At 46.2% G+C, this 18,750-nt stretch overlaps 1 protein-coding gene across 1 annotated transcript in view; it reads left to right on the forward strand.

Annotated features, from left to right (window-relative positions):
- LOC139749320 (serine/threonine-protein kinase 32B) overlaps positions 1-18,750 on the forward strand; it is a 204,515-nt gene that overhangs the window by 148,168 nt on the left and 37,597 nt on the right. Inside the window, exons 4-5 of the mRNA XM_071663046.1 lie at positions 7,001-7,166; positions 15,077-15,236. Of these exons, the coding sequence (XP_071519147.1) occupies positions 7,001-7,166; positions 15,077-15,236 (326 nt within the window). The remainder of the gene's footprint in view (positions 1-7,000; positions 7,167-15,076; positions 15,237-18,750) is intronic.

Below are 18,750 nucleotides of genomic sequence, written 5' to 3' on the forward strand. Positions count from 1 at the left end.
GATGTGGACAGATGAGGCGTCAGGCATCCAACCTGAAGCAATAATACTTTTGCGACTAATCAGTTTCCCGCCTTAGCGAGGTAGCGTCAAACACAAGCGAGTAACGACCTCATGTGCCCACGGCCACACTCTAGCTGTGGTGGGCAACACACTGAACCTACCATTCATAACCTGGCCCCACAGACAATGTTGTGCTTTACCTTGACCGCTCTATATGCCCTGGTTCAGCTCACAGACAACACGTCGTCCCTCATATAACACATCGATCCAGTTCATTCCATCCCATGCACGCCTCTTACCCTCCTGAATACTCACTTCTCGATACCACAACACCTTCAACACTCCATCATTTCATCTCCTTTATGATCTCCTCTCATTCCTTCTTTCCTCCACTTCTGAAGTAAATCCTCTTAGTAATTCTCTCTTCACTCATCTTCTCCATACATCCAAACCGTATCCGCACACCCTTGTCAGTTCTGTCAGTCGGGCTGAACTTTCCACCACACCGTTCTTATGTTGGTATTCGCCACATGATTAACCCGTTTCACACCTCATATCTTCCTCAGGCATTTCATTTCCGACACGTCCAGCTGTTTCATTTGTCTTGCATTTGTAACCCAAGGTTTGCGTCCATACAAGACTGCTGCGACTACATTACCCTCAGAACTACTGATCATGACCCTAACAGCCAGGGACCACTATCATTCCTTCCCCACACTCCTCACTGCACTCTGGATTATAGAGAGATTCCTCCACCATCCTGTGAGTTACTTCCGCCCTCAAGGCTCCTTCTGCTGTTATGTCCATTCCCAGTCTTGTCTCATCTCCCGGCTACACTTCATCACTTTCTCCTTTACACATACATTTCCAAACTCAGACACTACTAGCATTGAGGGTTTCTCTCCTGAGTCTGCCACCAGAGCTAAGTCATCCGCAAATAGCAACTGATTTATCTCCCATGTCCTCACACCCGCAGCATACCGTGGACACACAACTCGCTCCGAGACCCACACTTCCATCGGTGTAAATCCCATCCATAAGCAGATCAAACGGCCATGGTGACATCACGCATCCTTAGAGCAAACCCACTTTCACCTGTGACCACCACTGTCGACACTCCCTTCCTTCTCGCACTCGTGGCACACATGACTTTGGCCGATCAAACCTTAGCGGCATCGGCACAAGCTGTCAACTCTGGTTTAAAGTCGCTGATCTCTCACGTCACTAACTCAGGTTAAGGGTCATTAACGTGTCACTCAATAATCTCGTAAAAACATTAATTTTAGACACTGTCACTGACCTCTATCAGTGTTAGCAACATTAAGAGTCCTTAATATGAATCACTGTAATTACCTCTTGGAAATACTGTAAACTATTGAAAGTCATGAATATTTGTAAATGTCACTTCATTCTGTATACGTCACTGAATATTGTAAATAACTTTTGTAAACATTATTGAGTTTTATAAATGTCATAACGTCTGTAATTAGAATTACATTTCGTGAAGGTCACTAAATGAATGTTAAGTGCAGGTAATGATTCCTAAATACCAGTGACCTATAATGACCCCCCCCCTCACAACAGCGAAAGACCACCTGTAGACAGCTGACAACACCTGTAGACAGCTGACAACATCTGTAGACAGCTAACAACACCTGTAGACAGCTGACAACACCTGTAGCCAGCTAACAACACCTGTAGCCAGCTAACAACACCTGTAGACAGCTGACAACACCTGTAGACAGCTGACAACACCTGTAGACAGCTGACAACACCTGTAGCCAGCTAACAACACCTGTAGACAGCTGACAACACCTGTAGCCAGCTAACAACACCTGTAGCCAGCTAACAACACCTGTAGACAGCTGACAACACCTGTAGACAGCTGACAACACCTGTAGACAGCTGACAACACCTGTAGCCAGCTAACAACACCTGTAGCCAGCTAACAACACCTGTAGCCAGCTAACAACACCTGTAGACAGCTGACAACACCTGTAGACAGCTGACAACACCTGTAGCCAGCTAACAACACCTGTAGACAGCTGACAACACCTGTAGACAGCTGACAACACCTGTAGCCAGCTAACAACACCTGTAGACAGCTAACAACACCTGTAGCCAGCTAACAACACCTGTAGCCAGCTAACAACACCTGTAGACAGCTGACAACACCTGTAGACACCAAGAAAACGTTCCCACCAACATGTGAGAACGAAAAGTAGTTTTAGAAACCTTGTGACACCCTCTCCTCACCCACCTCCGTGACAACTCTCTCTCTCTCTCTCTCTCTCTCTCTCCCTCCCGGGGGTTGATCAACACGCTGGTCGTCACACAGCTAACCCCGCCTGCCAACCCTGATGGAAGGAAGGAAAATATTTTCCCTGGCGAGCAGGAAGGAAGGTTGGGGGGGACGGGGTCGTGGCAGAGGTTGGGGGTACAGAAGTGGGGTAGGAGGGGGAGGGAGAGGAGGGGGAGGGGAGGGGGAGAGAGAGGAGGGGGAGGGGAGGGGGAGAGAGAGGAGGGGGGGAGGAGGAGGAGGAGGAGGTGGGGAGAGGGGGAGGTGGGGAGAGGGGGAGGTGGGGGAGAGGGGGAGGAGGAGGAGGAGGTGGGGGAGAGGGGGAGGAGGTGGGGGAGGAGGTGGGGGAGAGGGGGAGGAGGAGGAGGAGGTGGGGAGGAGGAGGAGGAGGTGGGGGAGAGGGGGAGGTGGGGGAGGAGGTGGGGGAGAGGGGGAGGAGGAGGAGGAGGTGGGGGAGAGGGGGAGGTGGGGGAGGAGGTGGGGGAGAGGGGGAGGAGGAGGTGGGGGGAGGTGGGGGGGAGGTGGGGGGGAGGAGGAGGTGGGGGAGAGGGGGAGGAGGAGGTGGGGGGAGGTGGGGGGAGGTGGGGGAGAGGGGGAGGAGGTGGGGGAGAGGGGGAGGTGGAGGAGGAGGTGGGGAGAGGAGGTGGGGGAGGAGGTGGGGGAGAGGGGGAGGTGGGGGAGGAGGAGGTGGGGGAGAGGGGGAGGAGGAGGTGGGGGGAGGTGGGGGGAGGTGGGGGAGAGGAGGAGGTGGGGGAGAGGGGGAGGAGGAGGTGGGGGGAGGTGGGGGGAGGTGGGGGAGAGGGGGAGGAGGTGGGGAGAGGGGGAGGTGGAGGAGGAGGTGGGGGAGAGGAGGTGGGGGAGGAGGTGAGGGAGAGAGGGGGAATTTAATTTGCTGGGGTGCAGAAGGAACGCTCCCCCACCCTCACCCACCCCAGACATTTATGGTGTTGGACAGGCCACACTGATTGGCTCTGTTGGCAACACTGTCCAAGGAATATGAACGTTTCTTCTCTTCTAATAATTATCAGAATAAATGATAATCTTATCATTATCAATATAAATGATAATCTTATAATCATCAGAATAAATGATAATCTTATCATGATCAGAATAAATGATATAATTATCAGAATAAATATCATATTGATCAGAATAAATGATAATATTATAATTATCATAATAAATGATATAATAGTCAGAATAAATGATAATATCATGATTATCAGAATGAATATGATAATGATCAGAATAAATGATAATATTATAATTATCAGAATAAATGATAATATAATGATCAGAATAAATGACGATAATATTATTGTGATAATGTTACCCGTCGTCGTAAAAATAATGAAAATGATAGTAATGATGATATATGTAAACATGATCAAGTATGATATTCATAATAACAATATTCATTATGATAATAACAACAACAATGATAATAATAATAATAATAATAATAATAATAATAATAATAATAATAATAATAATAATAATAATAATAATAATAATAATGATAATAATAATAATAATAATAATAATAATAATAATAGCACAATGGCACGTTTTAATCATTAGCCAAATGCTGTTTGCAAATTAATCTCATTTCTCACCTATTTATCTGTATTTATGAGACTATATTATCAGCTGTTAATAATTGCCTTTATGTACGATTTAAATAATTATAGGCAATTATCGCTAGGATTGGATCCCCAGGATAACACACGAGTTATTGGATTATAGCTCCGATAATTGGCGATTATGATACACTGAATTTATGCATTAAGGAAATTATCGTGATTACTCAACCTGGGTGAGAGGCGAGTGTTCATCCCCCCCCTCACTCTTACCTCACTCTGAACTCTCACTTACTCTCTATACTCTCACTTCCCTTCACTTCCATTCTTACCTCACTCTGAACTCTCACTTACTCTCTATACTCTCACTTCCCTTCACTTCCACTCTTACCTCACTCTGAACTCTCACTTACTCTCTATACTCTCACTTCCCTTCACTTCCATTCTTACCTCACTCTGAACTCTCACTTACTCTCTATACTCTCACTTCCCTTCACTTCCATTCTTACCTCACTCTGAACTCTCACTTACTCTCTATACTCTCACTTCCCTTCACTTCCATTCTTACCTCACTCTGAACTCTCACTTACTCTCTATACTCTCACTTCCCTTCACTTCCATTCTTACCTCACTCTGAACTCTCACTTACTCTCTATACTCTCACTTCCCTTCACTTCCATTCTTACCTCACTCTGAACTCTCACTTACTCTCTATACTCTCACTTCCCTTCACTTCCATTCTTACCTCACTCTGAACTCTCACTTACTCTCTATACTCTCACTTCCCTTCACTTCCATTCTTACCTCACTCTGAACTCTCACTTACTCTCTATACTCTCACTTCCCTTCACTTCCACTCGCACCTCACTCTGAACTCTCACTTACTCTCTATACTTTCACTTCACTTCACTTCCACTCTTACCTCACTCTGAACTCTCACTTACTCTCTATACTCTCACTTCCCTTCACTTCCACTCTTACCTCACTCTGAACTCTCACTTACTCTCTATACTTTCACTTCACTTCACTTCCATTCTTACCTCACTCTGAACTCTCACTTACTCTCTATACTCTCACTTCCCTTCACTTCCACTCGCACCTCACTCTGAACTCTCACTTACTCTCTATACTTTCACTTCACTTCACTTCCACTCTTACCTCACTCTGAACTCTCACTTACTCTCTATATTCTCACTTCCCTTCACTTCCACTCGTACCTCACTCTGAGCTCTCACTTACTCTCTATACTCTCACTTCCCTTCACTTCCACTCTTACCTCACTCTGAACTCTCACTTCCCTTCACTTCCACTCTTACCTCACTCTGAACTCTCACTTCCCTTCACTTCCACTCTTACCTCACTCTGAACTCTCACTGTCCTTCACTTTCACTCTTACATCACTCTAAACTCTCACTTACTCTTTATCCTCTCACTTTCCTTCACTCCCACTCTTACCTATAAACTCTTACTTACTCTCTATACTCTCCCTTCCCTTCACTTCTTGTTCTCACTTTAACTCTTACTTCACTCTAAACTCTCACTTCACTCTCTCCTCTTCCTTCACTCCTTTCTTTCATTTCACTCTTATTTCACTCTTAAATCTCACTTCACTCTCTTCTTTCGCTTCATTCTCACTTCACTCTCCACCCCTCACTTCACTCTCTACTGTCATGCCACGATAATCTCATTTCACTCTTACTTCACTCTTACTCTACTTTCTCCTCTACTATCATTTCACTTTCTACTCTCACTTCTTTCTTTACTCTCATGTCACTCTCTACTCTCACTTCAGGCTACCTTCACTTCCCTCTACTCTCACTTCATTCCCTGCTCTCACTTCACTCATTATTCGCATTTCACTCTGAAGTCTCACTACGATATTTACTCTCACTTCACTCCCTGCTCTCACTCCCCCCCCCCCTCTAGGCCCCTCCAAACTCTTTAAAAGCCTCCAAAACTTGCCTTCAGACCTTCTCCCTATACCTCTCCCTTTCTCACCCTCTCCTCCCTCTCCCTCACTCCCTCCTCTCCATCGTATCATTTCCTCTCCCTCCTCCCTCACCGTCCGGACCATCTCCACCACCTGGCCTCACCTCAGGCCCAACACACACACCCTCACAATTCAACCCAACTAATGACCTGGCGTCTCCTCCAACAATATGGCATCTCCCTCAGGCTCCCCACCATCTCATCTTTCCTCTCCCCCACTCCCCCAACAAACTCCCCCAATCCGAGCCCCCATCCTCATCCCCCCCAAGCAGGTAAATCTACCCTTCCGGAGCGGCGGGCCAGAGCTGACCCTACGTTCAGTAGCTGGGAACACTATGAACAACCTCATCCACTTGGAACAAATTACGTCGTGTTATGTTCGTGTTCATGACCTCGCACACGCGTAATGACCTCCACATTCCTTAACAACACCTGCGTGGCCTGAATCTATCTTGTATCAGTTTCTTCCTCGATATTTGATATATTGAGTAATTTCCCCAGTCTGGTTCCCTCAACCATCAGCTTTGGTTCTCTCTTTCCAAAACACAAGAAGGAAACGATTGTATTCAACACACAACTTTACAACTTAACTCTGACGTAACATTCCCCCTTAAGCTATGTGGAGAATGTTTTCTTTGCCTCAGAGAACATGAGGCTCAAGCTTCCTGTAGACTACACACAGACACACACACACACACACACACAATATATATATATATATATATATATATATATATATATATATATATATATATATATATATATATATATAACCCTTTCATCACCGTGACACAAAAGTTCTCAGACTATACAAAAAATAGGAAAAAATAAAAATTCTCTCTGTATCACTGGCACAACAGTACAAGTATCGTGGCATCATCTGCATACAGGAACCTCTATGTGTTGTGGCTCCTTCTACCGCACTGACTGGTGAGAGAGAGAGAGAGAGAGAGAGAGAGAGAGAGAGAGAGAGAGAGAGAGAGAGAGAGAGAGAGAGAGAGAGCCGTCCATCCAACCCACGAGACACGCCCTTAGTAAGACAGACACCAGCACATTCCTAAACACCTTTCTTCCCCTCCTTCCTCTCACCTCCCTCCCGGCTCTCACCGCTCTCTCCCCTGGTCCTCTGCAGGTGTGCATCGTGCAGAAGCGGGACAGCAAGCAGATGTTCGCCATGAAGTACATGAACAAGACGCAGTGCGAGGCGCGGGACGCCCTCAACAACGTCTTCCGCGAGATCGAGATCCTGGCCTCCCTCAACCACCCCTTCCTCGTCAACCTCTGGTTCAGCTTCCAAGGTGAGTCCTCCCTCCTGCTGTGGCTGCCAGCTGCTGTGGCTGCCTCCTGCTGTGGCTGCCAGACGCTGTGGCTGCCTCCTGCTGTGGCTGCCTCCTGCTGTGGCTGCCAGCTGCTGTGGCAGCCTCCTGCTGTGGCTGCCAGCTGCTGTGGCAGCCTCCTACTGTGGCTGCCAGCTGCTGTGGCTACCAGCCGCTGTGGCTGCCAGCTGCTGTGGCAGCCTCCTGCTGTGGCTGCCAGCTGCTGTGGCTGCCAGCTGCTGTGGCTGTCCGCACGTCTGAGTATACTTCCCAGGTCTGTACTTAACTCGTAAACTAGGTACCTATGTCGACTGGGGCCGCAACCATTCATTCCACATTGCTAAACACATTTTTCCCGTGTTCTACCGGGAAATGAACATGTAATCTTTAGAAATCAGACGAGAATCAAAGGAACCGTTATGTAAATGAGGTCGAGAAGTCGTAGTTCTACATGAACAAGTCCTGTTCTTCGCTAGACGCGGAAGAGAAAAATTTTCTGCGTGGGATTAAAGGGTTAGCTAGACGCAAGAATAAGTTAATCTCATTTGCATACTCAGTAGCTAGTGGCCAGGCTCATCTTTGCTGCTCCAACACCAACCTCTGAAGGATTTACAAAAAGCAAAATATATATATACTTCCTCTTTTGTTTATAAATGAATAGATGATATTTTTCTTCTTTGTTTTATAACATAATCGTACTTTCACAACCCCAAGATACTCAAAAAGAGAGAGAATACATTGCCGACATGAGAGAGAGAGAGAGAGAGAGAGAGAGAGAGAGAGAGAGAGAGAGAGAGAGAGAGAGAGAGAGAGAGAGAGAGAGACGAAATATACTATATTGTTCCACGGTTCGCTTGGTGCCATTTTGGCCCATCCAATATGTGCGTCCCACACCACGCCAAGCAATACGCATCCATAACCAATCACACTCCAGCAAAAACGGGCGTAACTGGACAATTTGCAAACAGTCGACTGGAAATGCTTTTTAAAGGGAACAGATGACGTGCCACAGGCAATACGCTACTCATAAATAACCAGAGCAGCGTTCCAAATGAACAGCGGCACATGATCGCAGCGACCATAAGCTTCAAAGGCAACAGAATGTGCTATTTTCGTTTTTCCCCCTCAATCCGGATTTGTTTTGGATACCATCAAAAGAAAAATCCGCGAACGCCAGCCTGACATGTGACCTTACATAAATGCACTAATTTTAATAATTATCTACGCAGCTGATATATAAATCTTCATTGCATTATCGTGGACATAAATGCATGAGATTAATCAACGGTATAGTGTAGTGATAAAAAAAAATGTCCTGCACTTAAGAGAATATTGATTATATATGTTTTTCAACGTCAGTGCGTTCACAGACACACACACACACACACACACCCGCCCTAACACGAAACGCGAACGCAGACGTTTGCGCCAACGCCAACGTATATGTAGTAAGCCCACGTCAACGCCATGTCGATCACATGATAACATTATTATCTGAAAAAAAAATAAAGGTTCCAATTCAGCATTAAAGAGATGTAGATCTTAAAGGGATTCATAGGGTAGTAATCCCTCATGTCGTTCTTCATATCGGTCAATCCTTCATTCTTCACCTCATCTTTTCAAAACTCATTACTTCCGGAGTCTCCTCTACCTCCCGCTCTGTCTGTCTAGCTGAATTCCACCTTCACTTGGGGCGGGTCAGGGAGACACAATAGCCAGTGAGATGCATTGTCCAGGTTTTCCTAAGCTTCCATTATATAAATATATAATTAGCCCTTTCACTGTGGGTCGGCTCGTATATATGCCCTGATATTTATTTGTTTATCTCTTCTTCGCTGTGGTTGAGGCGTATATACTAAGGTACTGATGTATCTAAATTTTGTGTTTACTGCGACGAGGACGTACGTATACGGTCAATAATGGTTGTGGTGGCAACGTCAGAGGTCATTATTTACAGACACTACAGCCAGAATTACATCATACGTGACGTCAAGGATGCCCGTACGAGATCTGTCCCCTCACGTTATGTAATAATATATTTGAAGTTGTGTCACTCAAACAGGATAACAGACATCACCGATGAAAACCTATAGTAATCATATTTGTCTTTGACAAAACAAAACACAAAAATATACCACACATTAAACTACGTATGCCTGAAAATACGCCAAGAGTCCATCTACGCCTGGCAGCGGAGCACCATAAGTTGAGGGACACGTAGCAGAGGTAAACAATGTCTCTCACTAGGTCAAGTTGTTTCTCATTTTCTTTAGACAACTGTGTTCTAATTACCCGTCATGACAAACTTGTGCTGGTATTAGAATACTTGAGAATATCCCGCACACTAGTGTCCCTAGAGACGAGGTCTGCTGTAGCGTTGAATGGAGTTTGAATCTCAATGTATTACTATACAATACGACATTCCCCTCTCGTACCTTGACCTTTTTATAAACATTTTTGAACACATTATTATCGGCCCTTAATTAATGCGCTAACGCCCACTTTGCCTCTAGACACTGATGACCATCTGTAGCGTTAACAAACTGCTTTACGGACCTTAGAATATGAAGGAATTTAGCTAGGCTACACTCTGTATCACTAGTATTTAGCTAGGCTACACTCTGTATCACTGGTATTTAGCTAGGCTACACTCTGTATCACTGGTATTTAGCTAGGCTACACTCTGTATCACTGGTATTTAGCTAGGCTACACTCTGTATCACTGGTATTTAGCTAGGCTACACTCTGTATCACTAGTATTTAGCTAGGCTACACTCTGTATCACTGGTATTTAGCTAGGCTACACTCTGTATCACTGGTATTCAAAGTAACCCAGTAACTCATGATGAAGAGCTATGTTATAACTTGTTACATTTATTTCTCTATTTCATTCACTGATTTTATAATTGATTATTCTACTTTACCATACAATAACAGTTACTGGAGATTAAATCAAAATTTTTGGATAAGTCACCAGAGACTCTGTGCATAATTATTCAAGTAAATTGGAATTCTATGAAACCAGTGATCGCTACTTATAAAATAATCAATAGAAAAAAATATTCGTCCTTATCTTCTGACAACGTAAAATTCCCTTTCCGTTTCGCATCCTGATTAACTGTGTATTACCTCACTAATTCCCTGGAGATGACTTCTAAAATCTTTCAGCGGTTTCACTCAGCTGTTTACACACACACTGACTTTAAAGCAGTTTACAGTGAGTGGAAGGAAAAGCTTTCCTCCCACACTAAACTCTTTGACAAAACAGAAAACGTCCATTAAGGGGCCATCTGAACGTGGCCCAGATGCAGGGGCCGGCCCAGGTCCACGACCCTGGTCCAAGACTCCGGTCCAAGACTTCGGTCCACGACCTCAGCCGAAGGCTTCGGTCTAGGATCCCGGTTCAGGACACCGATCGGGGCCTGAACATGCAGGAGGGTGAAAGGCGTGCAAGGAACAGAGTGAATTGGAACGATGTGGTATACCGGGGTCGACGTGCTGTCAATGGATTGAACCAGGATATGTGAAGCGTCTGGGGTAAACCATGGAAAGTTTTGTGGGGCCTGGATGTGGAAAAGGAGCTGTGGTTTCGGTGCATTACACATGACAGCTAGAGACTGAGTGTGAACGAATGTGGCCTTTGTTGTCTGTTCCTGGCACTGCCTCGCTGGAGGGGTGGGGGGAGTTTGCTAGTAAGTGTTTGGCGGGGTGGCGACGAGAATTGAAGACAGCAAGTAAGAATATGTATATGTGTATGTATGTATATGTCTGTGTATGTATATGTATGTATAAGTTGAAATGTATATGTATGTACATGTGCGTGTGTGAGCGTTTGTGTATATACACGTGTATGTGGGTGGGTTGGGCCATTCTTTCGTCTACTTCCTTGCGCTACCTCGCTAAACGCGGGAGACGGCGATTAAGTATAAGCGACTGGGAAGGAATGAAGACGATCTAATCTCGCTGATGGTGGGTCTGCGCCAAGGATACGAGATGTCACCGTGGCAGTTTAATCTGTTTGTGGACGGCGAGGTGAGCGAGTTGAACGCTAGTGTCGCTGAGTGAGGAGTGGATCTACGGGAGGGTGGGAGGCATGAGAGGCGAGTCAGTTGCTTTTTGAAAAAGACGGTTCCGGTGGCAGACTCCAGAGAGATATTCTAGAAGCCGGTGAGAGTGTCGGGAAAACTGTGCGTGGAAGGAGAATGTTGAGAGTGAATGTGAACTAAAGTGAGGTCACAGTGTGTCGCAGGGAGATGAGGTAGGCTGGTCTGAGTGTATGTTTACATGGTGAGGACCTGGAGTGGTTTAGGTACGTGAGTGGACGTCGCAGTAAATGGAACCACAGGTACTTACGCCAGTAGCAGGACTGGGAGAGGCTAAAGTTTTAGATGCAATAAAGAGTGTGTGGTGGAAGGAGAGGTTAGCGTCTGACAGGGCAGATATAGGCATGTTTGAAGGTACAGTAGTCTCCACTGGTGTTGTATGGATGCGAGTCTTGGGGCCTTGAACAAAATACGAAGGAAGATGATGAAGTGGACGTCCCGGAAATGGATTGTCCGAGGAGGGTGCGTGATGTGAGGAAGGTCCATCATGTGAAGACTAACACTGTAACAGAGAGGTGTGGCAGTGAGCGCAATCTGATATGGAGAGAGAGAGAGAGAGAGAGAGAGAGAGAGAGAGAGAGAGAGAGAGAGAGAGAGAGAGAGAGAGAGAGAGAGAGAGATGACTGAGGTGTGCGCAAGTGGTCTGGACATACAGAGATGATGAGAAAAGATAGACTGGCGAAGAGGATCTCCCTGTCAAAAGTCAAGGGAGGAAGGGAGAGCGGAAGATCAAGGAAGTGGAAGGGAGGAGTAAGGGAGTCTTTTGAGTTCTCTGAACCTGAACATTCAGGAGGGTAAGAGGCGTGCATGGGTCAGAGTGAATTAGGTCGATGAGGTATATGGGGGGCGACGTGCTGTAACTGGGCCGAACCAAAGGCAGTGGGGTCTGGCTGATAGGCTCAGGTTAAGCAGGCCGTGTATGACAGCTGTGGGGTGGCGTGGGGGGGAGGGTTCCTGGGTCAGAGAGGATGTTAATAGTGTTAAGTGGATGTTAGTCGATTGAGAGGAAGTCAAATTGCCTTCGGGAAAGTTAGATGACCGGACGTGAACAAAAACGGCCTGAAAGGAAGTTAGATTGTGTAGAGGAAGTAAATGTTGTGGGGAGGAAGTCAAAGGTCCGAGAGGGGGGTCAGATGGTCTGGGGTGAAGTCAAAGTCTGTTGTGGTTGAAGATTAGATGTTATGAGGGAAGTCAAACTATTCGCTCGAAGTCAAATGGCCTGAAGGAGAGTGGAAGGTTGTGGGAGGAGATCAAACAGTGCGAGAGGAAGTCAAAGGGTCTGGAAAGACTGAATGTTTTCATGTCAAATAACTGTCATGTAATATACTTCTGTACTATATCAATTTCCCTGTTGCATATTGATTACAAGGTAAGATAATCAGCAACTGGAAGTAATCACTCCGTTATGAAATAAAAAAAATTCATAGACTTCTTGAACGAGTTCATTGGCTGTTATTTCCTCGCTGTTATCGTGGTAGAATACTGGAATATTAGGTCATCTTTATTTTAATTAGGAGTTGCGGGCAATAGAGGCGGAAAAAGTTCTTGTAATCAATTTACTGCTTACAAAACTTTTATAGGGTCACCCAGAGTGTTTACTTTTTAACCCTAAGAAGCGACCAGCCTCTGGCGCTCATTGTGCCTGGCGATGTTTACGATTGCACCAGCTGCAGTGCTCATTATGGCTAGCGATGTTTATGATGTCACCAGCCCCCAACATTCATTATAGCTGGCGATGTTTATGAAGCTACTAGCCCCTCGCACTCATTATGGCTGGCACTGTTTATGGTGCCACCATCTCCCAGCGCTCATCATGCCTGGCAGATATTTATGGTGCCGCCACCAGTCCCCAGCGCTCATCATGGCTGACGTTGTTTATGGCGCCACCAGCTCCCAACGCTCATTATGGCTGGCGATGTTTTGCCAAAGTTTGGGTCAAAAGTCACTCAACTCGTGGCTTTCATCTCTGCCTCCACCTCAACCATGACGGCAGACCGTCACGCTGAACCAGCCTAGCGTGTCCAACTTTAAATAGGGTATATGTGTTGGATACTGGTTGTGTTGGTGGCTGGTTGTGATGGAGTATGGTTGTGTTGGAGTATGATTGTGTTGGAGTCCGGGTATGGAGAAGTTTCGTTGTGTTGGAGGTGGGTTGTGTTGGAGTCTGGTTGTGGGGGAGTTTGGTTGTGTTGGAGGCTTTGTGTTGAATTCTGGTTGAGTTGGAGTCTAGTTGTGGAGGAGGACTGTTGTGCTGGAGCCTGCTTATGTTGCTGTCTGGTTGTGCAAGTGTCTGGTTGTGTTAGAATCTGGTTGTAGGGGTGTCTGGTTGTGTTGAAGTCTGGCTGTGGGGAGTCGGACTGTGTTGGAGTCTGGTTTTGGTGAGTCTAGTTGTGATAGAGTCTGGTCGTGTTGGAGTCTGGTTGGAGGTGTGTGGTTGTGTTGGAGCCTGGTTGGAGGTGTGTGGTTGTGTTGGAGTTTGGTGTTGGTGAGTCTAGTTGTGATAGAGTCTGGTTGTGTTGGAGTCTGGTTGGAGGTGTGTGGTTGTGTTGGAGTCTAGTTGGAGGTGTGTGGTTGTGTTGGAGTGATGGTTAAGCTTATCTCTCTCATACTAAGAGAGAGACATGGTGATCAGGCAAGAGACAGTGTCTCTCAGTCACTGGAAGCAGAGATGGATGTACCGGGGAGACTCAAGTGTTTAGCAAAAGATCAACAAACACTTGTTATATTTTCGACACTTTAAAAAGAAAGGAAACACCTCACATTGAGATCGTATCACAAGAGAAATGTTACGGTATTGTCTGAAAAGATAGTAAAGCTAACTCTTTTAACTTTGACGTCAATATACGGTGGTTGGGCGTGAACAGCCTTACTTAATCACGTTGTGTCCTGTGTAGAATACAATCTCTCTCTCTCTCTCTCTCTCTCTCTCTCTCTCTCTCTCTATATATATATATATATATATATATATATATATATATATATATATATATATATATATATATAAATATATATATATATATATATATATATATATATATATATATATATATATATATATATATATATATATATATATATATATATATAAGCGAGGTCAGAGATAAACAAGGTCATTAAGGAAGCCTCAGACCCAGGTCAGGTCAGGTCCTTGCGAGTAAATAAGGTCATTAGCGGTTAAGTGTCTCGCGAGATATTCTGAGACGGACTCACAAGGCCTCCTGCTGCTTACATACACTACGTGTTGACCGTGACTTGTGTGTGTGTGTGAGAGAGAGAGAGAGAGAGAGAGAGAGAGAGAGAGAGAGAGAGAGAGAGAGAGAGAGAGAGAGAGAGAGAGAGAGAGCATTTCAAAATGAGACGACCCAGCCCAGGGTGAGTGGGTGGGTGAGTGGGTGTATCAGGGGGAGGATAAGTGTGGTATAAGGCAGGTGAGGCCCCTGGGAGGTGGCGCCCGGGACACAGCAGGAAGGAGATGCTTAATCTTGAAACAAAAACAAATATCGACAAGAAAATGGAAAATGGTAATCAACACGTAAAAAGAAAACGTAGTGAAAGGTGTGTGTGTGTGTGTGTGTGTCTCACAAAGTCAGAGAGACCAAGACAATATGACCAGAAACTGTGAATCATTATTTCCATATGAAACTTTCACCGTAAAGTTCCCAAACTTTGAAGTTCCTTGTTTTGCAGACTCTCGAGGTGTTTACATCCAAAAGTGAGGAGGAGTTAAGTGCAAGTAAGGAGGAGTTAAGTGTAAGTGGCTCTCACCTGTCCCTCCCTCCCTCCCCACAGACTCAGAGGACATGTTCATGGTGGTTGACCTTCTACTGGGCGGTGACCTGCGCTACCACGTCCAGCAGGGCGTCCAGTTCTCTGACCAGGACGTCCGTCTGTACATCCTGGAGGTGGCCTCCGCCCTCAACTACCTCCACGCCCGCAACATCATCCACAGGTGAGGCCAGGTGAACCTCCTCCTCCACAGGTGAGGCCAGGTGAACCTCCAGAAGAGGTCAGGTGAACCTTCAGGTGAGGCCAAGTGAACCTCCTACTTCACAGAACTATAAATAACCCACACAGGTGAAACACCACCTTCCTGTATACCACCTGCGTAAACCCCACTCCTTCTAAGGTGAACTAGAACCTTCAGTAAACCACTTTAGTAAACCTCACCATCTTCATTTAAGCCACATCCTCCAGTAAACCCTACAACATCTAGGTAAACTAGTGCCATAACTACTTCCCCCCCCCCCTAAGTCAATCCTATTGCCTCTATGTAAACCACAGCCTTCAGCAAACCTGCCAGGTAAACTATAGTGCCCCTGGGCTCGCGACACCGACCCAGCTGAGTCAGAGAGGTATACCTGTAGAGCTATATATAAACATTTGTGCCACTAAAGCGGAACTCTCACTTACTCTTCAGCATCCTTCTTCTCCTGGGAGAGCAGACTGGTTTACACTCACCTAGTATACCTCAGTATACCCCCAGGTGCCACGGGGTAAACTAGTACACCGTCCTGTACACTACCACCTGACACTGGTTTACAGTGCACTGGATGGTTTACCTCATCATTAAACTGTGAATTTATTTGTTCTAGTTGAATACTGACAATCAGAAGAACAATTATCTAATGAATTTGTGTATTTGTTTTATGCAATATGTAATTATTTTCAGCCAAGAATATTATATAAATATTTAGTTATATAAATTCTGTCTCCTGAACATATTTGAGGTAATGCAGATTTTTTTTTGTGCGTATAAAGTTTTTAAGGAATTAGGTGTCACTTACAGGGTCATCAGGTAGTTAGGTTAATCATGTAGGGTTGTCTGATACAGTAGTTGAAAGATAACGAGAGCTGACTGGCTGTGAACCCCCGCATTATGTACGTACGGACATGGCACGACTGACCACGACCAAGAAGGTGATCTACATAGAATGGAATTTTGTCAGCACTGAGCGTGACGGTACGTTCTAAAGGCGTGAGGGTACGTTTCTAGGGCGTGACGGTACGTTTCTAGGGCGTGACGATATGTTCCTTGGGCGTGAGGGTACGTTCCTAGGGAGTGACGGTACGATCCTCGGGCGTGACGGTACGTTCCTCGGGCGTAAGGGTACGTTCCTAGAGCGTGAGGGTACGTTCCTCGGGCGTGAGGGTACGTTCCTCGGGCGTGACGGTACATTCCTAGAGAGTGACGGTACGTTCCTCGGGCGTGACGGTACATTCCTAGAGCGTGACGGTACGTTCCTAGGGCGTGACGGTACGTTCCTAGGGCGTGACGGTCTTGTCTTGACCTGACCCTTAAAAGTCAGGTCAAGGGTCACGTCATCATACATAAGGGGCGTACCGTTGTGCTTAAACGTCGTACCGTCGTGCTCAAGGGCCGTACCGCCGTGCCCAAGGTTCGCACCGTCGTGCTCAAGGGCCGTACCGTCATGCTCAAGGGCCGTATCGCCGTGCTCAAGGGCCGTACCGTCGTGCTCAAGGGCCGTACCGTCGTGCTCAAGGGCCGTACCGCCGTGCTCAAGGGTCGTACCGTCGTGCTCAAGGGTCGCAACGTCATGCTCAAGGGCCGTACCGTCGTGCTCAAGGGCCGTACCGCCGTGCTCAAGGGTCGTACCGTCGTGCTCAAGGGTCGCAACGTCATGCTAAAGGGCCGTACCGTCGTGCTCAAGGGCCGTACCGCCGTGCTCAAGGACCGTACCGCCGTGCTCAAGGGTCGTGCTCTGGGGTGAACACAGAAGGACAAAGAAGAGAGGGAGGGGAACCATAATTGGATAACTGGCTCAGGATGAGAGACGAGGGTGGAGGGAAGAAATATGTACACAGAATTACGGGAGGAGTTGAAGACCAGCGGGATGACAAGGAGAGGGTGCGCACAGGTACGTCGGTGGGGGAGGAGGAGGAGGAGAAGAAGAGGGGGAGAAAGAGGAGGAGAGGAAGAAGAGGGGGAGAAAGAGGAGGAGAGGAAGAAGAGGGGGAGAAAGAGGAGGAGAGGAAGAAGAGGGGGAGAAAGAGGAAGAGAAGAAGAAGAAGAGGGGGAGAAAGAGGAAGAGAGGAAGAAGAGGGGGAGAAAGAGGAGGAGAAGAAGAAGAGAAGATGATGGAGAAGATCATGTATTTCTAGTGAGATATGTATGGTAAATCCTCGAGGGAGGAGCCCACCATCTTAGTGATTAATTAGAGACGAGTCTCTGGGGAGAGGGAGGTGACCACTGTGTGATGGGTGGGCACCACTGCTGGAGGGGGGGACGAACTCCATGGTATCGGCAGTGCCTTCCGTATCGGGTATCTGAGAGATATATACCGATATCGTGTAGAATGATTCATATAGATATCGGCATGTAATTAGTGGGTAGTGGGGACTGTCCTGGCCAAAAAGAAACATAACATACATACATACATACATACATACATACATACATACATACATATATGCATACTACGTGCAGGAGACGTGGGGAGCAGTGCAGCCTGACAGCATTTGTAAAGTGTGAGAGCGAGTCCACGAGGGTGAGGAAGGATGATGAACAGATCAACTTTGAAAAGACCATTGTGGAGGAGGAGGCAAGCAAGAGATGATCCCCAACTTCTCAATTCATCAGGAGCAAACTGTTAGTTAAGGAGCAGTTTATAAGTACGAGTCATCCAGAGGGAAGCGCTGTAAAGGCTAATGATCATGACTTAAGTATATTCGAGGAACTGAATAACAAGTTCAACAGTGTTGTCACAGTGGAAGACATTATAGCCTCAGCACCAGTGGCATGAAATGTGCAGATCTTGGGAGACACTGGAACTGTAAGAAAAACAAAAGCAGACTAACAAAAGACCTTGACCTATGTAAAACCTCAGCTCATGATTGTAACGAAGGTCATGCAGATATGTTGAGGAAGTCTGTACTTACGTGTGACAGACAGGTTGTTTATAATGCTGTCCACTGTAGTGAGGGAGGAAAGTATGGTGACAAGGTGGTGGAAGATATAAATGTCGTACCGATCTTTAAGAAAGGAGATCGGGAAGTTACGATTAAAATGCGACCAGTCTCTGTGACAAGTGAGGTCTGTAGAGCACTGGAATGAATAATAATAAGGGAAAGGGATGATTACTGCAAAGGAGAAACTTCCAGCTGTAACCGAAAAACAATACGGAAACAGAGAAGGGAGATCATGTGTCACAAATCTCTTGGACTTCCACGAGAGAGGGAACTCTGATTGGACTAAGCAGTGCTGGACTACCAGAAAGAATTTGACACTGTACCACACAGAACGTTACTGAAGAAGTTGGGTCTTCATAAAGGATCGAAGATACGATCGAGAGAAGGGTTCAGGAAAGTACTAAGGGAAGTATTACCTCCACGTCTGAAAAGATTAACAAGGTAGATGGGAACAAAGGACGCACGTCAATGGAACCTCGCAACAGGTTGGGGGTCACAAGTGGTGTGCCACAGGGCTTGATCCTTGGACCACTACT

This window comes from Panulirus ornatus, chromosome 7 (genome assembly GCF_036320965.1).
Source record: "Panulirus ornatus isolate Po-2019 chromosome 7, ASM3632096v1, whole genome shotgun sequence".
NCBI lineage: Eukaryota > Metazoa > Arthropoda > Malacostraca > Decapoda > Palinuridae > Panulirus > Panulirus ornatus.